The 21,618-nt window shown below is 43.0% G+C and overlaps 1 protein-coding gene across 1 annotated transcript in view; it reads left to right on the forward strand.

Annotated features, from left to right (window-relative positions):
- The first annotated feature begins 1,083 nt into the window (after positions 1–1,083).
- Positions 1,084–21,618, forward strand: part of tafa5a (TAFA chemokine like family member 5a) — a 166,360-nt gene continuing 145,825 nt past the window's right edge. The window contains exon 1 of the mRNA XM_030439818.1: positions 1,084–2,244. Coding sequence (XP_030295678.1) covers positions 2,142–2,244 — 103 coding nt within the window. The 5' untranslated portion in view covers positions 1,084–2,141. The remainder of the gene's footprint in view (positions 2,245–21,618) is intronic.

Consider the following 21,618-nt stretch of genomic DNA (forward strand, 5'->3'; position numbering starts at 1 on the left):
ATCAAAATCGATGCAACGAGAGCGAAGGAGAGTGACCAAAGCAGACCGGACAGGTAATTAATGAGCTGAAACTCGCCTTAAAGCAGAGAGGAGCTTAAATTTCTTGGCTGATAATTCTCTGTGGGTTCGTCTCTATGAGCGACCCCCCTTGTTTTTAGCATGTCAGTTAAGACATTGTTGATATATGAATGTTGATTATAAGATGAGATGAGACAAGATAAGATGTTCCTTCATTGATCCCCTGTAGGAGACAATCAATTTGGCACAGCAGCAGAAGGGAACGAACAATGAAAAGAGGAGCATCACAAGGTATGACTTACTTAATACTTAGAGAGGTATAAAAAAAAGTACTAAAATAAAAAGAGTACAGTACAATATGATTGCTATATCCACTAGATTGATCTGTGTGCATGTATACCTATGCAATGTTCATGATGATATTAAAGCATATAAGCAAAAAGTATATTAAACTGTGCTGCAGTCTAGTTTTAAAGGGGCACTACGTAGTTTTGGAGAAGAAATTCAAACTCAGCATTTTAATATTTACAGTATTAACAAGGTCATAATGCAGAACTATTTATTTTATCCATCACTAAATAAACAAGCTGTTCTCAGAGCAAAATAAGGTTTGAATCTAGAGAGGTGGCAGGGTCCGCCACATATAAACAACGTGAAACAGTATGAAAAAGTGTTGTCCTTTCAGGTCAGTTCGTTTATTTATCCAGTCATGAAAACTGCATAGTGCACCTTTACTTTACTGGGCATAAAATGGCAAGAAAGCGCATTGAACATTGACTTTAGTGCTCTTCACGATGGTTATCGTACTATTCATTGACGTACACACTGTTTTTATGGATTTATGAAAAAAAAAGAAAAATGGGACAAACGCCTGGTGAACCTACAGAAGAAAAAATAAATAATAATGATGATAATAACAATAATAATAATAATAATAATAATAATCAGGATTAACACTGATTCTGTGCATGTGTGAGTGAACTGTGCGTCTGTGTCTGGTGGGCTCATGACGCTCAGCCACCATCGACTGATGTTAGGAATCAAACAAACATACATCATGCGCAATATCAAATCAATACTGAACACTGCGCGTCTCGCCTCACGCTGATCTCCATCATGTAAAAACCATTGATTCGGTGTTCAGCGGCGCGCCGTGCCGAATTCACTGAGAACCGCGACCTCAAGTGGCACACTGCTGACGTAATATCGATTATCCGAATGTTTCACTTTGGACAAAAATCACTTGGAGTCGCACGGTGCGCACTTTTCCTCTCCCACAGCCTCTCCAGTCTCCATCCTGCCTTCTTCTTCTCCTTCTTCTTCTTTTTCCTCCCCACCTCCTGCGAGCGTGCAGTGATCCCCACCTACTTCGTGCCCAAACGGAGAGCTTAGAGAGGACTTTTTCTTTTCCTCCTTCCTTCCTTCCTTCCTTTTTTTTTTTTTTTTTTTTTTTACGACCAGATTCTCCTTCACCCACCCGGGAGTCCACTCCAGCGGATTTTAAAGGACAACCCCCACGTTTGTGTCATTTTGATTTTTATTTTCTTCCACGCCGGTCTTCGGGCTATGCCGTCGGGGCTAGAGAGGATCGAGGGGGAACCTACCACAGGTGAACGGAGGCTCTCTTTACGACGCTGCGGTATACGCGGCTGAACACTTGGAGCATTAACTCTCTGTTTCCGCGACACGCAGGACGGGGAATTGAGGTGGACACACTTTGGCGCAACTAAAAAATAAGGACGTTTGCCAACTTGTGTTTTTGAAGATATATAAATATACACTGTGTTATTTCCCCAACCTGGGATTCCAAAAGGAAGATGTGACCTTTTTTTTTTCTCTCTCTCTCTTTCTTTTGCGCACCGGCAATCCGACTGAAACCTGAGGAGCACTCGCATTTCTTTCTTTCTTTCTTTCTTTCTCCCCCCCCAGTCACTTGCTCCATCCTGACATGCCTTTTTGTGGGATTACACGCGGAGATACGAGCACTGTCAGAGACCGAGCTGGATTGTGAGATATTTGGCTTTTTTTCCCTCTCTCTCTCTCTTTATTCGTCACCCTCTCCCCCTCCTTAGAAAAAAAAAAAAAAAAAAAGAGAGAGAGGAAGTGCTTCTGTTTTGTGTTCAATGGCGAGGTTGTCAAGACGCAAAGATGCCACTCGCTGGCCGAGGATGTCGTCAACTTTCTGGGCTGTGCTGCTGCTGACAGCGCTGCTGCTCCTCTACTGCGGTAAGTCTCGCTTTTTTATTTTCCTCCCTCGGCGGCGTTTTGCGGACGCGTTGGAGACGGAGGTGCGCAGCGGGGGGAAGCTGGTGTGTGTGTGTGGGGGGGGACGACGACTGTGTCATGTGGGAACGCTTTGACGGCGATGTTATGCAACTGGTATTGGCAGTCGCTCCTGGCGTATTGATCTCACTACTTGTGGCCCCCCCCCCCCCACTCGCGTTCCTATGAATTATTGGAAAACACTGCGCGTAAAACAAACAAACAAAAACAAAAACAGAAAGACCCACCTTTAATCTGTCTCTTCCTGCAGACACTTTTGCAGCAGAGAGGGGCTGGATAAGGGATGTCTGGTGGTGGAAGTGGGAACACTTTCCTTGAATGGGAGGCTGAACTGTGTCCTGTCCCACAGGCCTAATTAAGCCTCCTGTGACTCCTTTTAATTCTATCTCTCTCTCTCTCTCTCTCACCCACACACACATGCACACACACATGCGTCTGGAGGGCTATGTTGCTGTCAGACTGACTTACCGAGGTCAGACAGTCATGTGTCTGTCATATTGACTCCGGTTTCAGGAGGCCGTTTAGAACCAGACTCTGTTGATGTGAATGAGCCCGGTTTAGTTGGGCAAACAGCGAGTCTTACTCCAGGCTGTCGCCCCAGGATAACCTTATTAGGGAAATGTATGCAAACACACACACACACACACCCCTTCCCCCCTTCTTCGTCTGAGGGCGACTTCTCTCGCCGAGGGTGTCTTTTCGTTTCTCCCTCTTCGTCCCTGGCACCCTCACACCTTCCCTCTCCCCTCTAGCCTCCCTTCCCACGCCTCCGTCTCCTCCGAAGCTGCTTCTGACTCACATGTGAAGGGAGGAATCCAGCTGGCATGCTGCGCTCCAGTCTGCTACGCGTGGAAACACACACAAAAAAAAGTCACCTATAGCCACGATAAGAAGCCCATTAAAAAGAAGGAAGTGGGGGTTGGGGGGGCTATTTCATTAGCCGCTGAGCTAAAAATGAATATAATCATCTTCCAGTTTTTCGCCTTACAGCAACCGCAACCCTCTGCTTCCATCGTCATCTTTTTACCCCCGCCTCACAGTGGACACCAGATTGAGTTTGCTTTGTAATCACAGCAGGTTAATCAATGGGGAGGGTAGCGGTGGTAGTGTGGTGGTGTGGGGGTGGCTTTATATGAGGGAGAGCTTCTGGATATGGGGTCTTTTTCTGCTTTTATGGTGCCTTGACCATGTCGATTGATCTCCTGCTTGTGTCCAATCAATGCTGCTTGGATGTTTATTTCACTCAGCAGTCTTTCAGTGCCCCCTCCTCCACCACCACCACCACCGCAACCGCAACCCCCAGCACCACCTCCAGGACCTCGACCTCCTACACCGGCAACACCTGCAAAACGATAGAAGTAGCGATTCTTTGATTTCTTCTCCTTTATGATCTCTTCGCCCCACGCTCCCAATCGTTTGGTCCCCGTGATTTGAAAGAGAAGGTGCTATTTGCGCAGTGCTGAGGCTGAAAAAATCGCTGTCTTTTCTTTGAGTGTTTGAACTCTGTGGAAAAATGACAGCAGCCAAGTGAAATAACACGACGTATGCGTATATATAGTAAACCGAAGCCCCAGTGCCTTGTCGCTTTCCTCCTCTCTTCCCATTTTGTCAGGCTTGCGCTTTAGTCATAGCTGGTGGTCTTTTCGGGGCTGATGAATCAACTGAAAGCTGCAGCTCAGAAGATTTCACCGCTCCCTCGTTTAGTTTTGTCTTTTCTTCTCGTCCGTTTCCATTTTCTACGACCTTCCCTCTTCAGTGCGTGTCTTTCTGTTTTGTCCTTTTTTTTCATATTTATCTCACCCTCTCCTCCTCTGCTTTGTTCTCGTGTCCTTCGATGTCCCGGTCAGCTGTCTGCTACTGTTCTCATTTCTTATGTTCTCTTTATTTGACTTGAATTCTTGTGCTCAATTTTGATGATATCGTGTCTTCCTCTGTCTTTTCACTGACTCTCCTGACCCTCGTCTCCTCACTGGCAGCAATGGAAGTCTTATTCAATCTGATGGCTATTGAATAATTTTGGATTTTGTGAAAAATTAGGTTCAGTTTTACATTTTTGTCCTTTTATGTTCAGAGGTCTGTATATTTAAGGGCTGCAGCTAACTTTCTTTTTTGTTGCATTTAGTGATCCACCTATTATTTTCTCGGTCAGTCCATTAATCCACTGGTCTGTCATCCAGCAGAAAACAGCGCAAAAAAAGCCTGTGAGTGACAGCGATAGCTCATCGATCGTCTCGTTTTGTCCGACCAACGGTCAACCGTGGTGTGTTGTAGAACAAGGGAAAGTGGTCAATGCTCACATTTTCAGGAGCTGTTACTATCAATGTGTCACGTCAGCTCATTCATTTATTGATTTATTGATGAATCAGTTTTCTACACACAACATTATTGAACGTGCCTTCACATTCAGATCCAAACACTTATTGTGTTTTCCAATGTCCTCTTAAGTATAGTGTCATAAATCAGTGTTTGTTTTTTTTGTTTTTTTACAATTCTACATACCATAATGTTATATGGAGGAAACCCATGTAAGCTGAATGGACCAATGAGTTGGCTATAAAATAGAGCTGCATTGAATAATCAATTAAATGCCAACTATTAAACATAGCACCAACTATTTTGGTAATAAATAAATCAAGAAAAGTCGCCATTCTTTGATTCCAGGATGTTAAAGGTACATTATGCTGGAATTCTAGTTGAAAACCCTCAACAATTAAAGCTGCTGTAAGTGATTTCTTTGAATTAAATAATTGTTAAATTGCTCTTCATTCCAACAGTAATTGATGTTATGGAGTATTGGGTATATATGTCTCCCCTCCCCCTTGCTCAAGCAGTAAAAGAAAAACAATATCTGGTATCCCTGCCCTCCTCATCCAATCAGGACAGAGAACTCCAGTAATTGCCATTTGTTTTCAAAATCGCTTAATCGGTTTGAGTAATTCTTCAAGAAAACAAAGCCAAAATTATCTTATTAGATAATTAGATAATTATTAAGTTCTTATGGTTGCAATATGTTGGAATTTTAAAAAAGAAAAAAAAAAACTCAAATTCCTCAAAATTATCAACAGAATGTGAAGAAATAACAGTCTGACATTCTGTCCTTTGTGTATTTGGCTGTATTTGATTTACTGAAGTTAGCATGCTAACTAGCTAGCAACAGCACGGTCTGCTCCAACATTCCTATGCTAGCGGCATAAACATTAAAACTCAGTGCTCCTAGCTCTCAGTCTGGACCACTAGATGCACCGCTATCAAGCTAATGGCAGCTACAGGTTACTTCGGTGATATGCTGCCGCCTATTTGTTTTAATTATGATTTCGACATGGTGGCCAGCTCTTACATATTTCTACTTTAAATAAGAGTATTTTCTGTGCTCTTTTATTATAATTAAGACAGTAAAATCTAAAAATCTTTGGGTTGTGGACGAAACAAGACGTTTAATGTCATCACCCTGCGTTATGGGGAACACTGATTGACATTTTTCATCATTTTCTGACATTTTGTAGACCCAACAACCAAATGATTAATCAATAATCTAAATAATGTTGTCATTAGTTGCAGCCCTACTATAAAAAGCCATATACATATGCACTTTCCCAGTACTTAGGCATACATATGGCCAGAAAAACAACAACTTAGATAGATGTATTTGCACTTTTCACCCTTTTTGAGGGACTCCCTGTGGCATTCCAGTCTGTGAGAGAGGGAAACAAATACTGTACGTATTTGAGACATTTACATGCATGGTGTGTACTGTATAGCTATTGTTTGTACCGAGGGTGCTTTTTGCTTTGCTTTGCTGTGTTGCTGTGTTGTGCAGCCAAAGGGGGTAGGGTGGGGTGGGGTGGGGGTGGTGGCGGTGGTGTGTGTGTGTGTGTGTGTGTGTGTGTGTAGAGGGGAGCTCTGTGATTATGGCTATGACTCATATGGTGCCTGTCACCTAGAATCAACATCCAGCTTCACACGATCCGCCGTCCTCGCTCGGGCCCTTCTGAGAGGAGAGGACGGGAGAAAGAGAGAGAGAGAGAGATGTTGTTGAAAGAGGTGAGAGCGGGAGGTGGCTCGATATCCTCCGCTAATGCCTTGGTAAGGAAAAAGGAGGTGAAGGGAAAAACGGTAGGGCGAGGGGGTAGAGGAGAGGAGATGAGCCCTGCTGGGGGGTGAAGAGGAAGGCGAGGCGGGGAGACGTGAAAAAGCAGGGAGAAAAAGAAAGTGAAAAGAATCCAAAAAGAGGGCGAACACAAACAGAGAGAGTGGAGAGAGAGAGGCTCAAGATAAATGGCAGCGGCTCGACAGTTTAACCGTTCATACCGTGTTGGAAACTCTAATCACACGAGAATGCTTCAGTACCCTCTGATTATATTACAAAAGAGGAGAGAAAAAAAAGAAAAGAAAAATAATAAGAGCATTGTATTCTGTGCACTAGCTCCCTCGCCTGGAAGCTCTCAGCCATGCATTCTGTTTGCCGACAGCGCCATTATGTATTCATGAGGCTGTAGCCCCTGCATGTGAGCCCGCAGGAAAGATAGAGCCACAAGGCTAGCTAATCAGTATGCTAATCTTAGCTTCGGGAGAGCTGAGGAATGTTTGCCGCGGCTGTGGTCCCGGTCTGAAACTGCAAAGGGGGGGGAGAGACAGAGGGCTGGAGGAGGGGGGTGGGGGGTGTATATAGAGGAAGAGGATAGGAGGAGAGGTCATGTGCGACTCCTTTCTTACAGCAGCCTTCAGCGTCAAAAAGCCATTGGTGATTCACTCCAGCCTTTTCGGTGTAATCCTGCGTGCACGCGCGCACGCCTATATGCTCAGACGGATCTACACACTCAAGGGCAAACACATACATTAGAGATATTAATGAATATAACATCAGAGCAGACACACGGTGCTACATGCGAGCGCCGGTGCATCCTGCGTGACTCAGGGTCACGCAGGAAAAAGAAAACACCCCGTGACCCACTTGCACATGCATGAACATTACCCTGCACAGATTTTGTTTGAGAATGCAGAAAGGTCTCACACACACACACACACACACACACACACATGCAAACATGCATGCGTGAACACACACGCCGCTCCTGCCGAGGACGAAAGCGCCAAGCCGTTTCCCCCATCAGGTCGGCCTGCCTCTCAGCGTGGTCTCCCCTGTTCCCCCACCCGCCTTGTTTGTTTTACTGAATCGATGGATTGTTGACTGTTACGGAGAACCGCGGCTCGGGGGCATCCGCGGAGAAAGAGACAGTGCGACATGCCCTACGAAGGGCTTGAAAACACGTAATCACGCACGGGTTCACCCGCCGCACATTTTTTTCTGACTTACAAGCTGAGAAAGTGGGACTTGGCTGCCACCTGAAAAAAAAAAAAAAAACGCAAGAACTTGTGGCTGAGCACATGAACATATTTGAATATCTTATCTTATTTTCAGCGTAGCCTCGAGCCTCTTTTCCTCTGCAGGGAGGGAGAGACGGGGAGTTGGGCAGCAGCAGAGGGGGCCGCCGATGGCCCGGGGATGTAAATTCATAAAAGGAGTCAACCTGTTGAGTTTTTCCACTGAGGAAGCAAAGAGCACCGTTATGGACCCCCGGAAATGGGGCCAGAGACTGCATACATATTTGAGCAGCTTTTTAGAAAGGCGGCTTTGCAAAATTTAAAGACCCTGATGAGTGTCATTTGAAGAAGGGGGAGTGGCGGTATCGCTGTTATTGCATAATGAACACGCCACAGATGGAAAGCGTCGAGTTTTGTAAGGCAAAGAAGGAATAATAAGAATTTTGCGACCGGCGACATGAAATATTAAGCAGCGAGGGGATCATTTTCAGTCTGTGCAGGGACCCATTGACATTAAATGGGAGATGGCATTGTGGCCACAGGCGCTGTGTTTTTCAGCTCAGCCTGCACTCATGTGTCAAGCCACGCTGCTTCCTGTCATCTGGCAGTGAGTGAATAGAACATTTTTTGAATTAAGGGAATGCTTGATAGGGATCTTCAGGCATATGGTTGCTGCTCTTGGCTCTCGCCGTGAGGCAAAGGGCATCCATCATCCCAGAAGTTTCGAGAATGTGTTGATGTTGCATTTTGGACTGTGGACAGGCAATTACATCAAACCAGGGACGCACAGTGACAAAGCGCTATGGTTGACAAGTGAATTGCCTCCTTTTGAACAACACTCTCCAGTTTTTACAAGGAGCATCTGTTGAGTTTGCAAAGGTTTGCTGACTGAAATACCGTCATATATCAACTTTCGATGGGTTTTCATCAAATTTTCTACCGACAGTAGTTGTACCCAAAAGGACGTATACTGACTTTTCTGACTCATGTCCTGAGTTTTTGCAAGTTGGCACTTTTTGGTAACATTTATCAACTTTTTGCTACAAAATGCTGTACTTGTGATATCCTTTTTGTGATTTGGGATATTTTGTGGTCACTAACTGTAGTTTGTTCGATTTCTTTCTCAGCGTTTGCATTCAATAAGTGAAAAAATCTCCTCATACCATCGCTACATTGAGTGTTAGCCTATAGCTAATAGCCTATTTAAAATACAGTGCTTATATAAGCTAGTTTTGTACTGAACTGTTGGGTTAATTGCCCATTGGGCTGTCAACAAAGACAGATGTATGTTTTTTATGATTTCTGAGGCTTTTGTGTTCTCTCTTTCAATAAGCCGTTTCCAGGGAAGTAAGGTACTGTGTGTCATGGCTTTAGCTTACAACATGAGCTTCGTCACCAGCGAGGGAAGCTCAACTGCTAAAAGATGCTGACTGCAGCAATTAAATCAAGTACATTCAATTTAAAAATGTGCTGTTGAAGATTTATTTGCACTTGCACTGACAAGCTCTACGTATTAGCAAGTATTAGCATGCTAACAGGCTAAATTAATATGATAAACATGATAAACAATACACCCGCTTAATGTCAGTATGCTAGCTAGTTTATAATTACCATTGAGCTCAAAGCACAAACTCAGTCGCCAAGATAAATATATCTCCATGCAAACTTAACATTCCTTTATGTTGTCAATTTCAATTTCAATTTATTATTATTGTAACTTTATGTTCCTTTCGGTTTGGGTTAACATTTTACATGCACTTGCTGTGATGCTATCACCATCTCCATCCCCTCCATCTCTTGACACAAAACTCAGCTCATATACCAGAAATACGGAATCCAAAAATGTAGCGGCAAATGGCAGATAGCAAAACAGGAAAACCAAGCAACCAGCAAAACAAAGTAAAAGCCAGAAATAACGCATGGAATCCAAATGCCTGGAACACACGACGGGAAGATGGGACAGGGACCAACAGGAACGGAAGGGCAAAACAGAACAGATGAACTCGCAAAGAGACAGGGGAAAACAGGGACTTAACAAGGGATGATAACAAACAGAACACAGGTGAGGGGTGAAGGAGGCGGGAAAACAGACAAAGGGCGGAAATGAAAAGTAAACAAAAGACACAGACCTTCAAAATAATACCATGACAGGTAAATGGGCTGAAAAAGCCTCGGGTGGCTGCACACTCTTGGTCTTGTTCAGTAATAGGCCAGAGTGAAGATAAGCAGCTCCTGCAAGAACCCTGTTGATTCACACAGAAACACAGAAGTCAAGCAGAATTATTTTGAAATTACATCGAACACGGTGCATTGTTCTCTGGCGCCTCTCACCGAATCAATGAACGCTGGCCTTTCAGTTGACAGGCCTAATACACACAACACTTATAAATGCAGGTGTGCAATCAATTACAGCCTCAGTGCCTCCTGTTTCAGTATTACAGCTGTGCGTGCCTCTTGTTAAATCTATTGATTTTAGGTAAACACATGAGGAAAGACTGCTTAATGAAAGAGGGATGTAATGCCAAAGACCATATCACACACAATATACTCTTGTGGCGTGGAGACAGTGGAGAGTGCTTTAGAAAGTATAGTTGAGTTGTTGTATAGCTTTTTGCTGTACTTTACAGTAAATCCTTCCTGCCTGTGTTGTGCAGTTTTGTTATCGCGGCTTCATCTGTGGTGAAACAGCACGCAGCCTGTTCCTCCGCAGCTGCTCCACGGCCTCGGAACAGTTTACAGCTACAACAGTTGGCGCACTTGTTTACACCGAGCTGCAGTAAAAGTTGCATTAAAGCTGCTTTCCTGTCTCACTGACTCTGTTTCTCCCGTCGTTTCGTCCTTTCCTGTTCCCGGGTTTAAACTCATCTCTACCTCCACCTTTTTCTCTAACCAGAACCCCACTGTGTTGAAAAAAGAAAAGAGAAAACATTGATGCCATAATAGCATGCTAATACGCTCTGACATTTACTTAATGTGAAAACAAATTGTGAAGCGCTTGGAGTTTGCGGCTAGGCGAAGTATCGCCGTCGCCCGCCTCCATGGCTAATTGCACCTTAAATGCTGCGTGTCCCATCATGAATTAATTTGGTGTCAATGCGACTTTAATTACCATTAAAACTGCATGTGTAATATTTACATATCATATTCCGAGTGGTGTATGACTGCGGAGCTCAACAGGTCTCAGTCAGTAGACGGGCATCAGCCATGATGGCATGCAAATGATGATACAGCTCGGGATTTTTCTGATTAAAAGGAAGAGTACAAACAAAATTTGAGATTCAGGAGCCTCATTTGGAGCCTGTGACAAAGAAAAAGTGATTAACGTTGGGGCTTTGAAAGCAGCGCTGTAGAGTGTGCGAGACGGCTTAATTGGGTCGGAATCCGGACAGTCTTGTGGTGCGCTCCCGCCTCGAGAGGATTCAGGGATGTGCACTTGTGCTTGTTTTGCCTAGGGCCAGTAAGCCCATTCAGAGAGAGATGCTAAAGCTACTCCCCCTTTATTACTGCAAAAAGCAATTGCTTGGAAGAAAATGCCAGAATGGTGCTTTGAATTCCTAGAGGGGCCCATCACCGAGACGCGGCCCACAGAGCTGAGACAGCTAGCATCTGGAGCAAAGACATGGCGGTAAAGTGGAGGGAGAGACAGAGGGAGAGAGAGAGGGAGAGCGGGGATGGGAGGCGGAGGTGGTGGGAGGGGAAGCAGGGAGGGATGGCAAAGAGGCAATGAGAATGAGAGAATAGGAGAGGGAAGGGAGACAGACGGAGAGCACAGGGGAGGCAGAGAGATGTTGGAAAGGGGTTGACGAGGGAGCAGTGGAAAGAGCTCGCGGAGGGAAAAAAAAAGGACAGAGCAGGCAATGAGACAAAAGACAGACAGACGAGAACACTCAGACGGTCCACCAATTGACAGGCGGTCGGGGAATAAAGTCAGCTAACACAATGAAGCAGTCGGCAGACAGACTCGCCGCGGAGTAGCCGAGAGGCTCTCAGAAGTAGAAACAAATATTACATTAGAAGAGACAGAAGCCATTTGTCACAGTGGGAGACCTGAGAGGTAGTTAAGCTGCAGAATATCTGGACCCCATGGCCTGGTTGATACACGTCGCCACGAGGAGGAAATTGTGCTGAAGTCAACACCGTTCAATCAATTGTCTGGTGTCCTTCAACGACTCCGGCACTTAACAAGATGACGCTGGAGCAAAGTTTTACCAGCCTAACTCTTGAGAACTTGTTACGGCGCCTTCAGGGCCTCCCCCTCGCTCCCTCTCTCCGTCCATTTTCCTCCCCGCTTTCATACGCCGTTCTCTCGCTTCCTGCCAGTTCCTGTCAGCCCTCGGCACCTCCACATCAAGGCCCGGTGACATGCATGCTGACAGCCGCGATCCAATGTTAATGTTCCTGGAAGATAACTTCGTCAGACAGGTATGGTCTAAATGACAGCTGCGCTCTCTTTGCGACCGTGGACGTCAAAGGCGGTTGAGATTCTGAAACCGTTTCAAGGATTGTTAGAGTCAGTCAGTCAGTCACCTGGTCATCAGGTTGGCTCTGCGCCACAAGGTGCATTACCTGGTCCCGGCATTTCAAATGCGCTTCATTAAATAAAAGCCGGCGTAGATTTTTCACAACAACAAAAGCATCTATTTTCTCTCTTTCTTTCCTCTCCCTCTGTTTCTCCCCAAGTTAAGCCCCTGACGCCAGCCGTGATTGATATGGAAATTACAATGCGCCTGCCCTCATTTATCTTGCACTATTGCTTGTTGCTGCTCCAACAACCATTTTGGGATGCAGAAACGATGAACTGATTTGTGGGCTGCTGTTGTGGAGAGCAAAAGGGATATATACTGTAAAGATTCGATTGGAGACACGGCACAGCCCACAGGATGAGGACGGCTTCCTGATTTAATGGGAAAAAAGCAACCGGCGTGCACCGCGAACAATGCTGTAACTGCAGTAATTTCTAGAGGCACGTATGGACTCCCAGAAGCTGCGTCACTAATCGGATAAGTCAAATGTATACTGAATACATGAATAAATAATAGAATGCAGTTAAATAATTTAAATGTATGCATGTAAGATTATAAAGCCTCCCCAACATTTACCCATGACTATGTAATCCTTACATTTTATCTCCTCACTTCCCCCTGTTTTGCAGGTCATTGGGTTAGGGTGATGTTCAATCTTTTTAATATTGTGCCAATGCAACATTTTCCGTTTTCCTTCTTATTTTATATTTTATGACACATCAGTGATGGCCAACAGCCCTGTAAGATGAACTCATCATCATTCAATTGGTATAACGTGTAATCACTTTATCTTCCTAAATATTTATCTCTTTACAACATTTTCTATTCTATGAAATTGGACAAGTTCAGATTGGTTTGGTCAAGTTTGCATTTACACGTTGATTGACTTACACTGGATGTCACCTTGATTTATCCATAACTTTTTAGCTAATAATGTTAGCCATGTATCCATTAGCCTACTGTTATCCTTTTCAACGTTTATCCATTATGTTGAGCAGATGTTTCAATCGTTTATCAGTGTTGCCATCTATTTGAACCATTTACCAATTACTCCTCAGCTGACTACTTCAACTGTGTTAAGATAGTCGGCCTACTTTTGGTGGACTATTTTAACTGCTTGTTTATCACACATAGCACATCGTTAGAGCCATTCAGCCATTACTTTAAGCAAACTATTAAAACTTTTCATTCATTATTAGTTAGCTAATTGTTTGAGCCATTTATCCATCGGGCTACTTTTAGCAAACCTTTTAAACTATTTATATATTACAGTTAGCTAACCTATTGAGCCATTTACTAAAAAAACTGTTTGGTTATGGCAGCTAGCTATCTGTTTGAATCGTTTATCCATCAGGCTACTTTTAGCAAATTATCTAATCGGTTTAGCCAACCATTTGAGCCATTTATCCATTAAGCTACTTTTGGCAAACCTTTTAAACTATTTATACTATTATAATTATTTGACCCTTTTCAATCATTTATCCATAATTTTTGCAAACTTTCCAGACAACTCTACTAAGTTGCTAACTAGCTGTCACGCAGTCATGCAGTGTTCAGGTGTTACAGCGGTCTTAATATGTGGATTTGTTCGTTACAGTTTAATTAGCTGAGCTTCTCCTCTATCTTTCCATGCACTCCCTGGTAAACGCAGAAGTTACAACTACTTCATTGAGAATCACCAACATTTACGTTGTATAGTGTCAAAAGTGTCGATACAGCTGTAGTGTGAGATATTCACCAACGTAGAAAACCACCAGTCAATAGCTATAGTAAATTATTAATTGTCTTTTAACCTTTAAAATATGTTGTATTATCTCAACTTCTTTTTTTCCCATTAACATTCAGACGTCCAAGGTGGTGATGCAGCACAAGTGGAAAAGTTTATTACAATAGGGCCAGGTCGGCTATAATTAGCAACGAGTTGATTCTGGCATAAAGAAAACTCAGTGAAATCACTTGTGTTACATTCCCACTGCATTGACGATGTCGAAGGAAAAGTTAAGATTAAAAATCCTTGAACTGGATAAGCCTGATCTTCACGGTACAGTAGCAGAAAGCAAACTGGCATGACAGAATACAGTGGAGGAGGAGGAGGATGCCTGGAAAGACACAAGGCAGTCGGATGAAATAAGTAGCTTAAATAAGAAAACTCCTGCAGTGTCTGTCAGAGCTTTAACATACACTCACAACAAAATTCTCTCTTAATTTGGTAGATGGAGTGTGTTCATGCTTCATCAGCCACCACTGGTTTTGATGCTGAAATAAAATGCACAGATAAGATTGGTTTGTACAAGGTTGTTCCAGGAAATAGCCAGTGCCTCAGACTCTGACCTTTATTAGCTGATACTTTAAAGGGGCAATATGTTAGAGTTTTAGTGTCAAACATTAAACAATCAACTAAAAGATATCAACAGAATGTGAAGAAATAACAATCTGACATTATGGCGGGGACATCCATGTGTTGTGTTGCTGAGCTATGTGTTGAAGTTAGCACGCAAACCAGTTAGGCTCCAGCCCTAGCTGGTGCTCTGAGCTCCCTGTCTGGGCCTACTGCTGGCTGCACAGCTAACTGTACTCGTTAGCTAACCGCAGCTAACGTTTGAAGCAGTTAGTGTTTACTCTGGTGCCCCCTATATGCTTGGAGTGTGAATTGAGGTAAAATCAATGTATTTATTTATAAATGTATTATTTTGTTATTTAGTTTTGATCTGGGCAGTTTCAGTCCTCTGTATTTTTCTTGATTATTTATTATTATTATTTACAAGAAGATTCAACAGGATTGATCATTGACACTTCATGATTTCAATATGTTGACTACAACTAAATGACAGACCGTCAAGCTGAAATTGCTTCTACTCCCTTTAAAGTCATCGTTTTGGCATGCCATCCACATTTTGAACCCAATCCAGAATCCAAGAAAACCTTGGTTTATTTAAGGGTCTGTTATATATACAGAGGCAACATTGCAGTCAAACTTCCTGGCTATTCTGAGGCGTGTTTGTCATGCCTTTTGTCAATGCTCGCCTCCTGGGGGGCTTTGTCTTCTAAAAGGGGGTGAAGATGATCCCTGTCCACTCTATTTCTCTTTACCCTCCTGACACAGTCTGAGGGAGAGAAAAAGGAAACCACATGCAAGAACACAGGCAGAGATGCAAGAGAGAAAGCCAGACGTAGACTGTCAGAAGAGAGGGTGGGACAGAAGGTTAGCGCTGCTGCGAGGGACACAGTGGGAAATGTTGCCTGAAAGTGCTCAGCGAGCTGCGGCAGCGTAATTCCACTTGATACTCCTCTACATGCTGAAACATGGCTCGGTTATGAATGCATGGCAGGCTGGAGGAGATTTTTTATTTCTCTCGTGCTCTCACGCTATCTTAGTCTCTCTTTGTATACAGTATATACTACTCTCCCCCCCGATCTCCCCAGTGCATCCCACTCACACTCTCTCCCCCAAGCCTTTGGCAGTGATAAACCCCTCCATTGTCACAGTGACAGCAGAACATGCAAGTTATGCCTGCCTCTTTGGGGTTGAAGAGCTCATTACGTCTTCTCAGCAGGGACCCTATCGGCAACAATATATGTGATGTGCATGTGACACAATGAGTAAAATTCATGCAAATGCACACTGTTATGAATTATACTGCTGGATGATATGACAACACACACATTATTGCAGGCGAACCCCATATTTCACGTGGAAACCTCCATTTTACACAGAGCCATGTTACAGGCAGCATATTCAGATAAAAAGACAAACGTGGTTTCTTTTGATTGCACTGCATTCCTACATTTTCTGTCTGGCGTCCTTCCACGCATGAAATCATCTTGGGATTTTTTCAAATGGTGCAAGTGTCTGAATGTAGGATCTTGGTGCCATTTGTGAAAATGACACATTTCCACTCAGGTAATTGGATCTGATATTGGACTTGAAGAAAACACCATCCAACCTCAGGCGTAAAACCATAACATTATCCATCATTATTGTCCATAACAGACACCATCTACACATTTTCAGTACTGATGCAGACACGATGGACTGAATATGACAGTGAAAAAATATTAAGTTACTCATTGGTGCTCAGCTATTCAGACAGTATCTTGTTTAATACACAACAAGTTGTCCTAACCAGACACAAGTTTAAAAGGGCGAGTTCATCCAAAATATAAAAACCCCAACACATTTCTAGTAGTATGGAGCCATACAGAGTTTTGCTTTCATTCCGAGGTTGGTTCTTTGTAATTGTGATTTCTCACTGTTTTCTGACCTTTTACAAACCCACCAAGCAATCAATGGATTATCTGAAAGTAGAAAACGCCAACACATACCCAATGCTCCAAACTCACAGTCTGGGCAAAGAAGGCTGATAAAACTGCTCGCTGCGCTGTTAACTGAGCTTACTAGCTGAAGGCAGCAACATTTAGCATCAATTCTTCATTGCTGTGGGGATACGCCGCCCCCTGTTTGTTTGGAAGGTGGTCAATTCTTACATATTTCACCTAAAAGTAGATTTTCACAATGATAGTCCCATTATTTTGAATGCAGGACTTACTTTAAATGGTGTCCCTTTTTTTAATTGTGTGGTATTAAACCTTGAAGGTGCAGTATCTAAGAATTTCGGGGGAAAACTTTCAAGACTTTACGAAAAGTGATCAACAGAATGGAAGGATAACAGTTTTGATGTTGACATCCATGTATTGTGTTGCAAAGTATAGCATGCTAACAAGCTAGCCCTGGCCCGCTACTGTTCTTGCAGTTCTAACTGCATGGCTAATTGAGCTAACTAGTTGAATTTGCTGCTGTAACAACACAAATCATGATTTATTTTTCACAATACTGTAAATAGAATAAATGTCGGTGTCAATGATTTTTTTCATGTTCATTACAAAAAGTTACCCTGCTATGTTGGTGAAAAACAGAATTTGGGCGTAATATGATATTTTTCAAGTGTATTTGCTGTCGCAAATTAGTGTTCTAACTGGAGACTGGGATAAATTAATTACATGTTTTTTTGTTTCATTTTGGTAAATTGCTACTTTCTAAGACGGAACATTTACACTCCAGGACATCTCATGAATGCTTAATTGGCCTGCCTCCACATTGTGTATTAACTGAAACATCAATGATGAGGTATTTCCACAGATTTTGTCTCATGTCTGACACAATAATTAACAAATTGCAGCATGTTTCTTGTTACTTACTTACTCTTAAATGATGAATAATTGTTGGGGATAGATTTTAGCATAAACCAAACTGTATGTCATCGGCTCAGGGCTGCATTGATTTCTGTGGCTTATATCGGGCAGTGATTTCATTTTGATATCACAGGAAGATGCATGTGTCACCAGCTCCCCAATTAAATCAGAGGCTCTCGGTAGCAAGTGTTTGGCTGATGAATCAATCCTACACACTCACATGAATGTAATTACTTAATTTGTCAACGTCCAGGGAGACCACATCGAGCTCCATGTGCCCAAAGCCTCTATCGGAGAAAACGAATAGACAGAACTCCTCGCCATTTTGCCCTCCTCTTCATCTCCTGTAGGGTCCGTCCCGTACAACTTAATCACAGCTATAATCATTCCGTAAGAGCAGAAGTTATCATTTCATCAATTCCCTTTGGCCCGTGGAGGACATTACAAGCAGGATATGGGTTTCAAAGTGGATAGTGCTTCCATTCACACACACACTCTACAAATTATTGCTGTACAGTCCTTTCCTGGAGAGGGGCATGCATTATTCAACAACATGCTAACATCTATTAAAAAATTAGTCTTTTTTTTTCTTTTACCTCAGAGCTATGGAGGTGATGGTGGAAGGTGGCTGACAGCTGTTGTGGGTGCTGTTGCGGATAGAAGGTGATCAGACGATGGGCGTTATTTTTTTTTTTGTTTGTATTCTAATTCCATCTTGCATCGGGAGGACAGATGTTGGCAGGCTAATTAACAAATCCTTGGGCGATGTCGAAGTACGTCTTCGCATTCAGAGGCTGTGGGAGGGGAGGGAGGATGTTTTGTTGGATCATACACAGTCAGCATCTCAATGCACGAGAATGCACGTATCACTAGACTGTGTGTGTGTGTCTGTGTGTGCATGCAGCAACGTTCACGCTCTCCCTCCTAATGCCCTGCTTTTGGCGTGCTACATCCTATCTGAGCGTGTGTGAGACCAAAGTGAGGTGGGCTGACTCGTTTCTCCGTTTCCTGTTGACGTGATGTGTCATCAGCAGCCGTCAGCAGCCATCCACTGTTTGCTATTTTATGTGCGATGAGGCGTCATATTATTGCTTTGATAATTCAGATAAAAGTAACTACTGAATATTTCAACGATTTTTGCATCAGAGAAGTATGTAATAATTATGAATCCAGTCTCTCAGCAGTCGTAAATACTACGTTTTAATTGGAACATAACTGCAGATTGAGCAGTTTAATTTAAGTTTATTATTTATATCTAACTCCAGTGGCTCAGCTTACTCGTCAAGCGGCAGGGAGCAGCTCGAGGATAAATGTGTGTTTCTGCAAACCACAGCGATGTTGAAACTTTATATTTTCTTTATGTTGCAGATTCACATTTCGTTAGGTTCAGTTTTCTCTATGTTCTGGCAACGATGTGTGTGTAATCAGGTTCGGTTTAGGCATAAAAACAGAATAAACAAAGCTTGAAAATGTCCCGATGTCTCCTTAAAGTTACCCAGAGGTTTCACGCTTGCAAATGTTGAAAACTTGCCTCAAACAGCGGCCTCTCGTGAATTAATTGTATCGCTTTGTTTCCACTTAAACAGCTAGAGAATGTCCCTATGTCCGTTTAAAAATAGCCAGCGGTTTCACGCTTACTAATACTGAAATGCCACCTTGAACAGCGGTCTCTCGTTATTAATTCTCCGGCTTTAATGCCACTTCCAGGCTTGGAAATTGTCAAGACGTCTCCTTGAAATACACAGTTTTTTCTACCTCAAACAGTGGTCTCTCATTAATTAATTACCTGGCATTGTTGCCGCTTACATGGCCGGGAAATAGCCTGATGACGCCTTCAAATATCTAGTGGGTTCACGCCTACAAATGTTGAAATGCTGCCTCGAACAGAAATCTTGCATTTATTAATTATCCAGCTTTGTTGACACCGAGACGGCCGGGAAAGGTCCCAGTGTCACCTTAAAGATATCCGGCGGTTTCATGCTTACAAATGTTGAAATGTTGCCTCAAACAGCAGCCTTGTATTTAGCAGGCGTCTCGTCTAGTTGTGATGTCATACAACACATCTTTTAAAGACATGTTGTGTGTTGTGTTTTCAGAAAATGTAAAATTCCAATGCTGTATTCTAGTGACTGGGCTGTAATGTTCTGTGGATTCATCACTATGAGCAACCCCCTTCACACTTCAAATGTCATTTGACCCATTATTATTTTAATGTGTACATGTGTAGCCTATTAAGCAGGCAGGGGAAGTCTTTAAGAATGCTGAGTTGCATTATGGGAAATGTAGGATCAAGCAATTTTTTAAAGCTTGAGCCATTCTGGGGACTAAAAAATGCACATCATTGCCCCCTGCTACATTGATTTTGACTAGAATGTGTCAGTTGCAAGCTCACCGACACTGAAGAGATGTAGTACCAGATGAGTCATTCGTGTAATTATATTGTCGTTATTTGTTTGTAATGGTTCATCAATGTTTTATTGTGTCTTTATAAACTGATAATGACTTTCGTAATGAAAAAGAGTAGCAAATCATGAAGCTAAGCTCAACCTCTTCTATGTGTGTCATACCGCACATGCAGCACTTAATATGATTAAAGATCCGTGTGTGCTGCATTATGCTCGGTCTTTTAAGTGCTCTACCAAACTGTATGTTCATGAATAGTTAACTTAAAACAACTTTTTCAATAATACAACTGCTCAAACGTCTCTTAAAATGTTTTTCTATCCCTCTCTTTCGCTGCTGTTTACTCGCACTGCCCTCTGGGCTTCGAGGTTAACACCCGCTTTTAACGCTGCACTTCAGTTGCCTCAGCTGTGAGCACCTGATCGCAGGGCTGAACCTTCAGTCACCCTCGCCAGGAACCTGGGGATGCCCTTTTCGTGGTGGGGGCTCACGGAACCTAGAGCATTCACACTGAATACACACATACTGTATGTACACATTCATGCACGTAATCATTAGGGACGCTGGAAGTCATTCACAGTTGGAGGTGCTGCGAGTACAGTCTATGTTATGGCCAGTGTTGGGAAGATTACTTTGGAAATGTAGTTGGTTACAATTACAAGTTACCCTGTTGAAAATGTAATAGTAGTGTAACTATTTCAATTACTTTCTCAAAGTAATGTAACTAATTACATTTGATTACATTATGATTACTTTTCTTTATTTTGAATGAAATCTCTCAACTGCTAACCATTTTCACATTTTAAGACCTATAGTGTGATTAACCTTTCAGTTCAAAGGTTTAACCATATATTATGAGTCTGACCTTAGGCCTGTACTGCAAAGGAGGCTCACTTCCTCACTAAATGGAGCGACAACGGGCTGATTTCGGCCAAGAGGAGCAGGTTGTTTTAATGGAGAGAGTATGAGCGATACAAAAAAGCCTGATCACAGCCTGAAGCAACATTGTTGCTGCAAATATGACAAGAGGAGGCTGATTTAAATTTCTGACAGCTCTACATTGAGCTGCTTTTAAATATGAAGCTTTAGAGCAACAACAACTGTTGTGTTAAACTGTGTTTTATATTGTTTTCATATATTTCACTGATCGCAATTATAAAATGCCAGTGTGTGTTTTATTGAAAGCGAGGCAGGGTGTGCGTATGAAAATAGGTTACAGTGGGTTTTTTAGGTGCTGTAGCTACAAGCAAATCTCATGTTGTCTCTGTACAAAGACCTTCTTAAATGTGAGAAAACAGAGTAGACCTACTCAAGATTTGCGTTTGGGCAACACATAACAGGCGAAACAATGAATGTATTCATGGCCACGTTAAGTTAAATTATCTGTCCTGCTGCGAGCGCACAACTTCTTTCAGTGGTGACTGACTGTATATAAAAGTAAATAGGCTATAGCCTAATAAATGACCTCCTGACGCGAGTCGGATCAACAGCTGAGCAGCGTTTCCCCTCAGCTGAACATCTGTAGGCGGAGACGCTCAGAGAGAAAGTAAACAGCAGCGGATCAGCGCGATCTCTCCCTCCGTACAAATGCTCCGTTCTGATCCAGCTCCACTGGACTTTCAAAGTAAAGGTGACGCCAGTTGTAAATGAGTTAAATAGTGAAACAGCGGTGCTTTTATAGCCGATTTTATGATTAAACTCTGAACAGAACCTGGTCGGGACCAGGTTATGAGCTAAGCATAAGTTACCATGGTGATCTAGCCGGGTTAAAAGAGAGCCACCTTTGTAATACAGGGAAGCCTGGCTTCTGTCTGTATGAAGTGTTTTTTGTATTTCCAGCCCAGGAACATCTTGTGCGCCACCGACACTGTTGCTGCTG

The sequence above is a fragment of the Sparus aurata genome, chromosome 14 (assembly GCF_900880675.1).
Source record: "Sparus aurata chromosome 14, fSpaAur1.1, whole genome shotgun sequence".
NCBI lineage: Eukaryota > Metazoa > Chordata > Actinopteri > Spariformes > Sparidae > Sparus > Sparus aurata.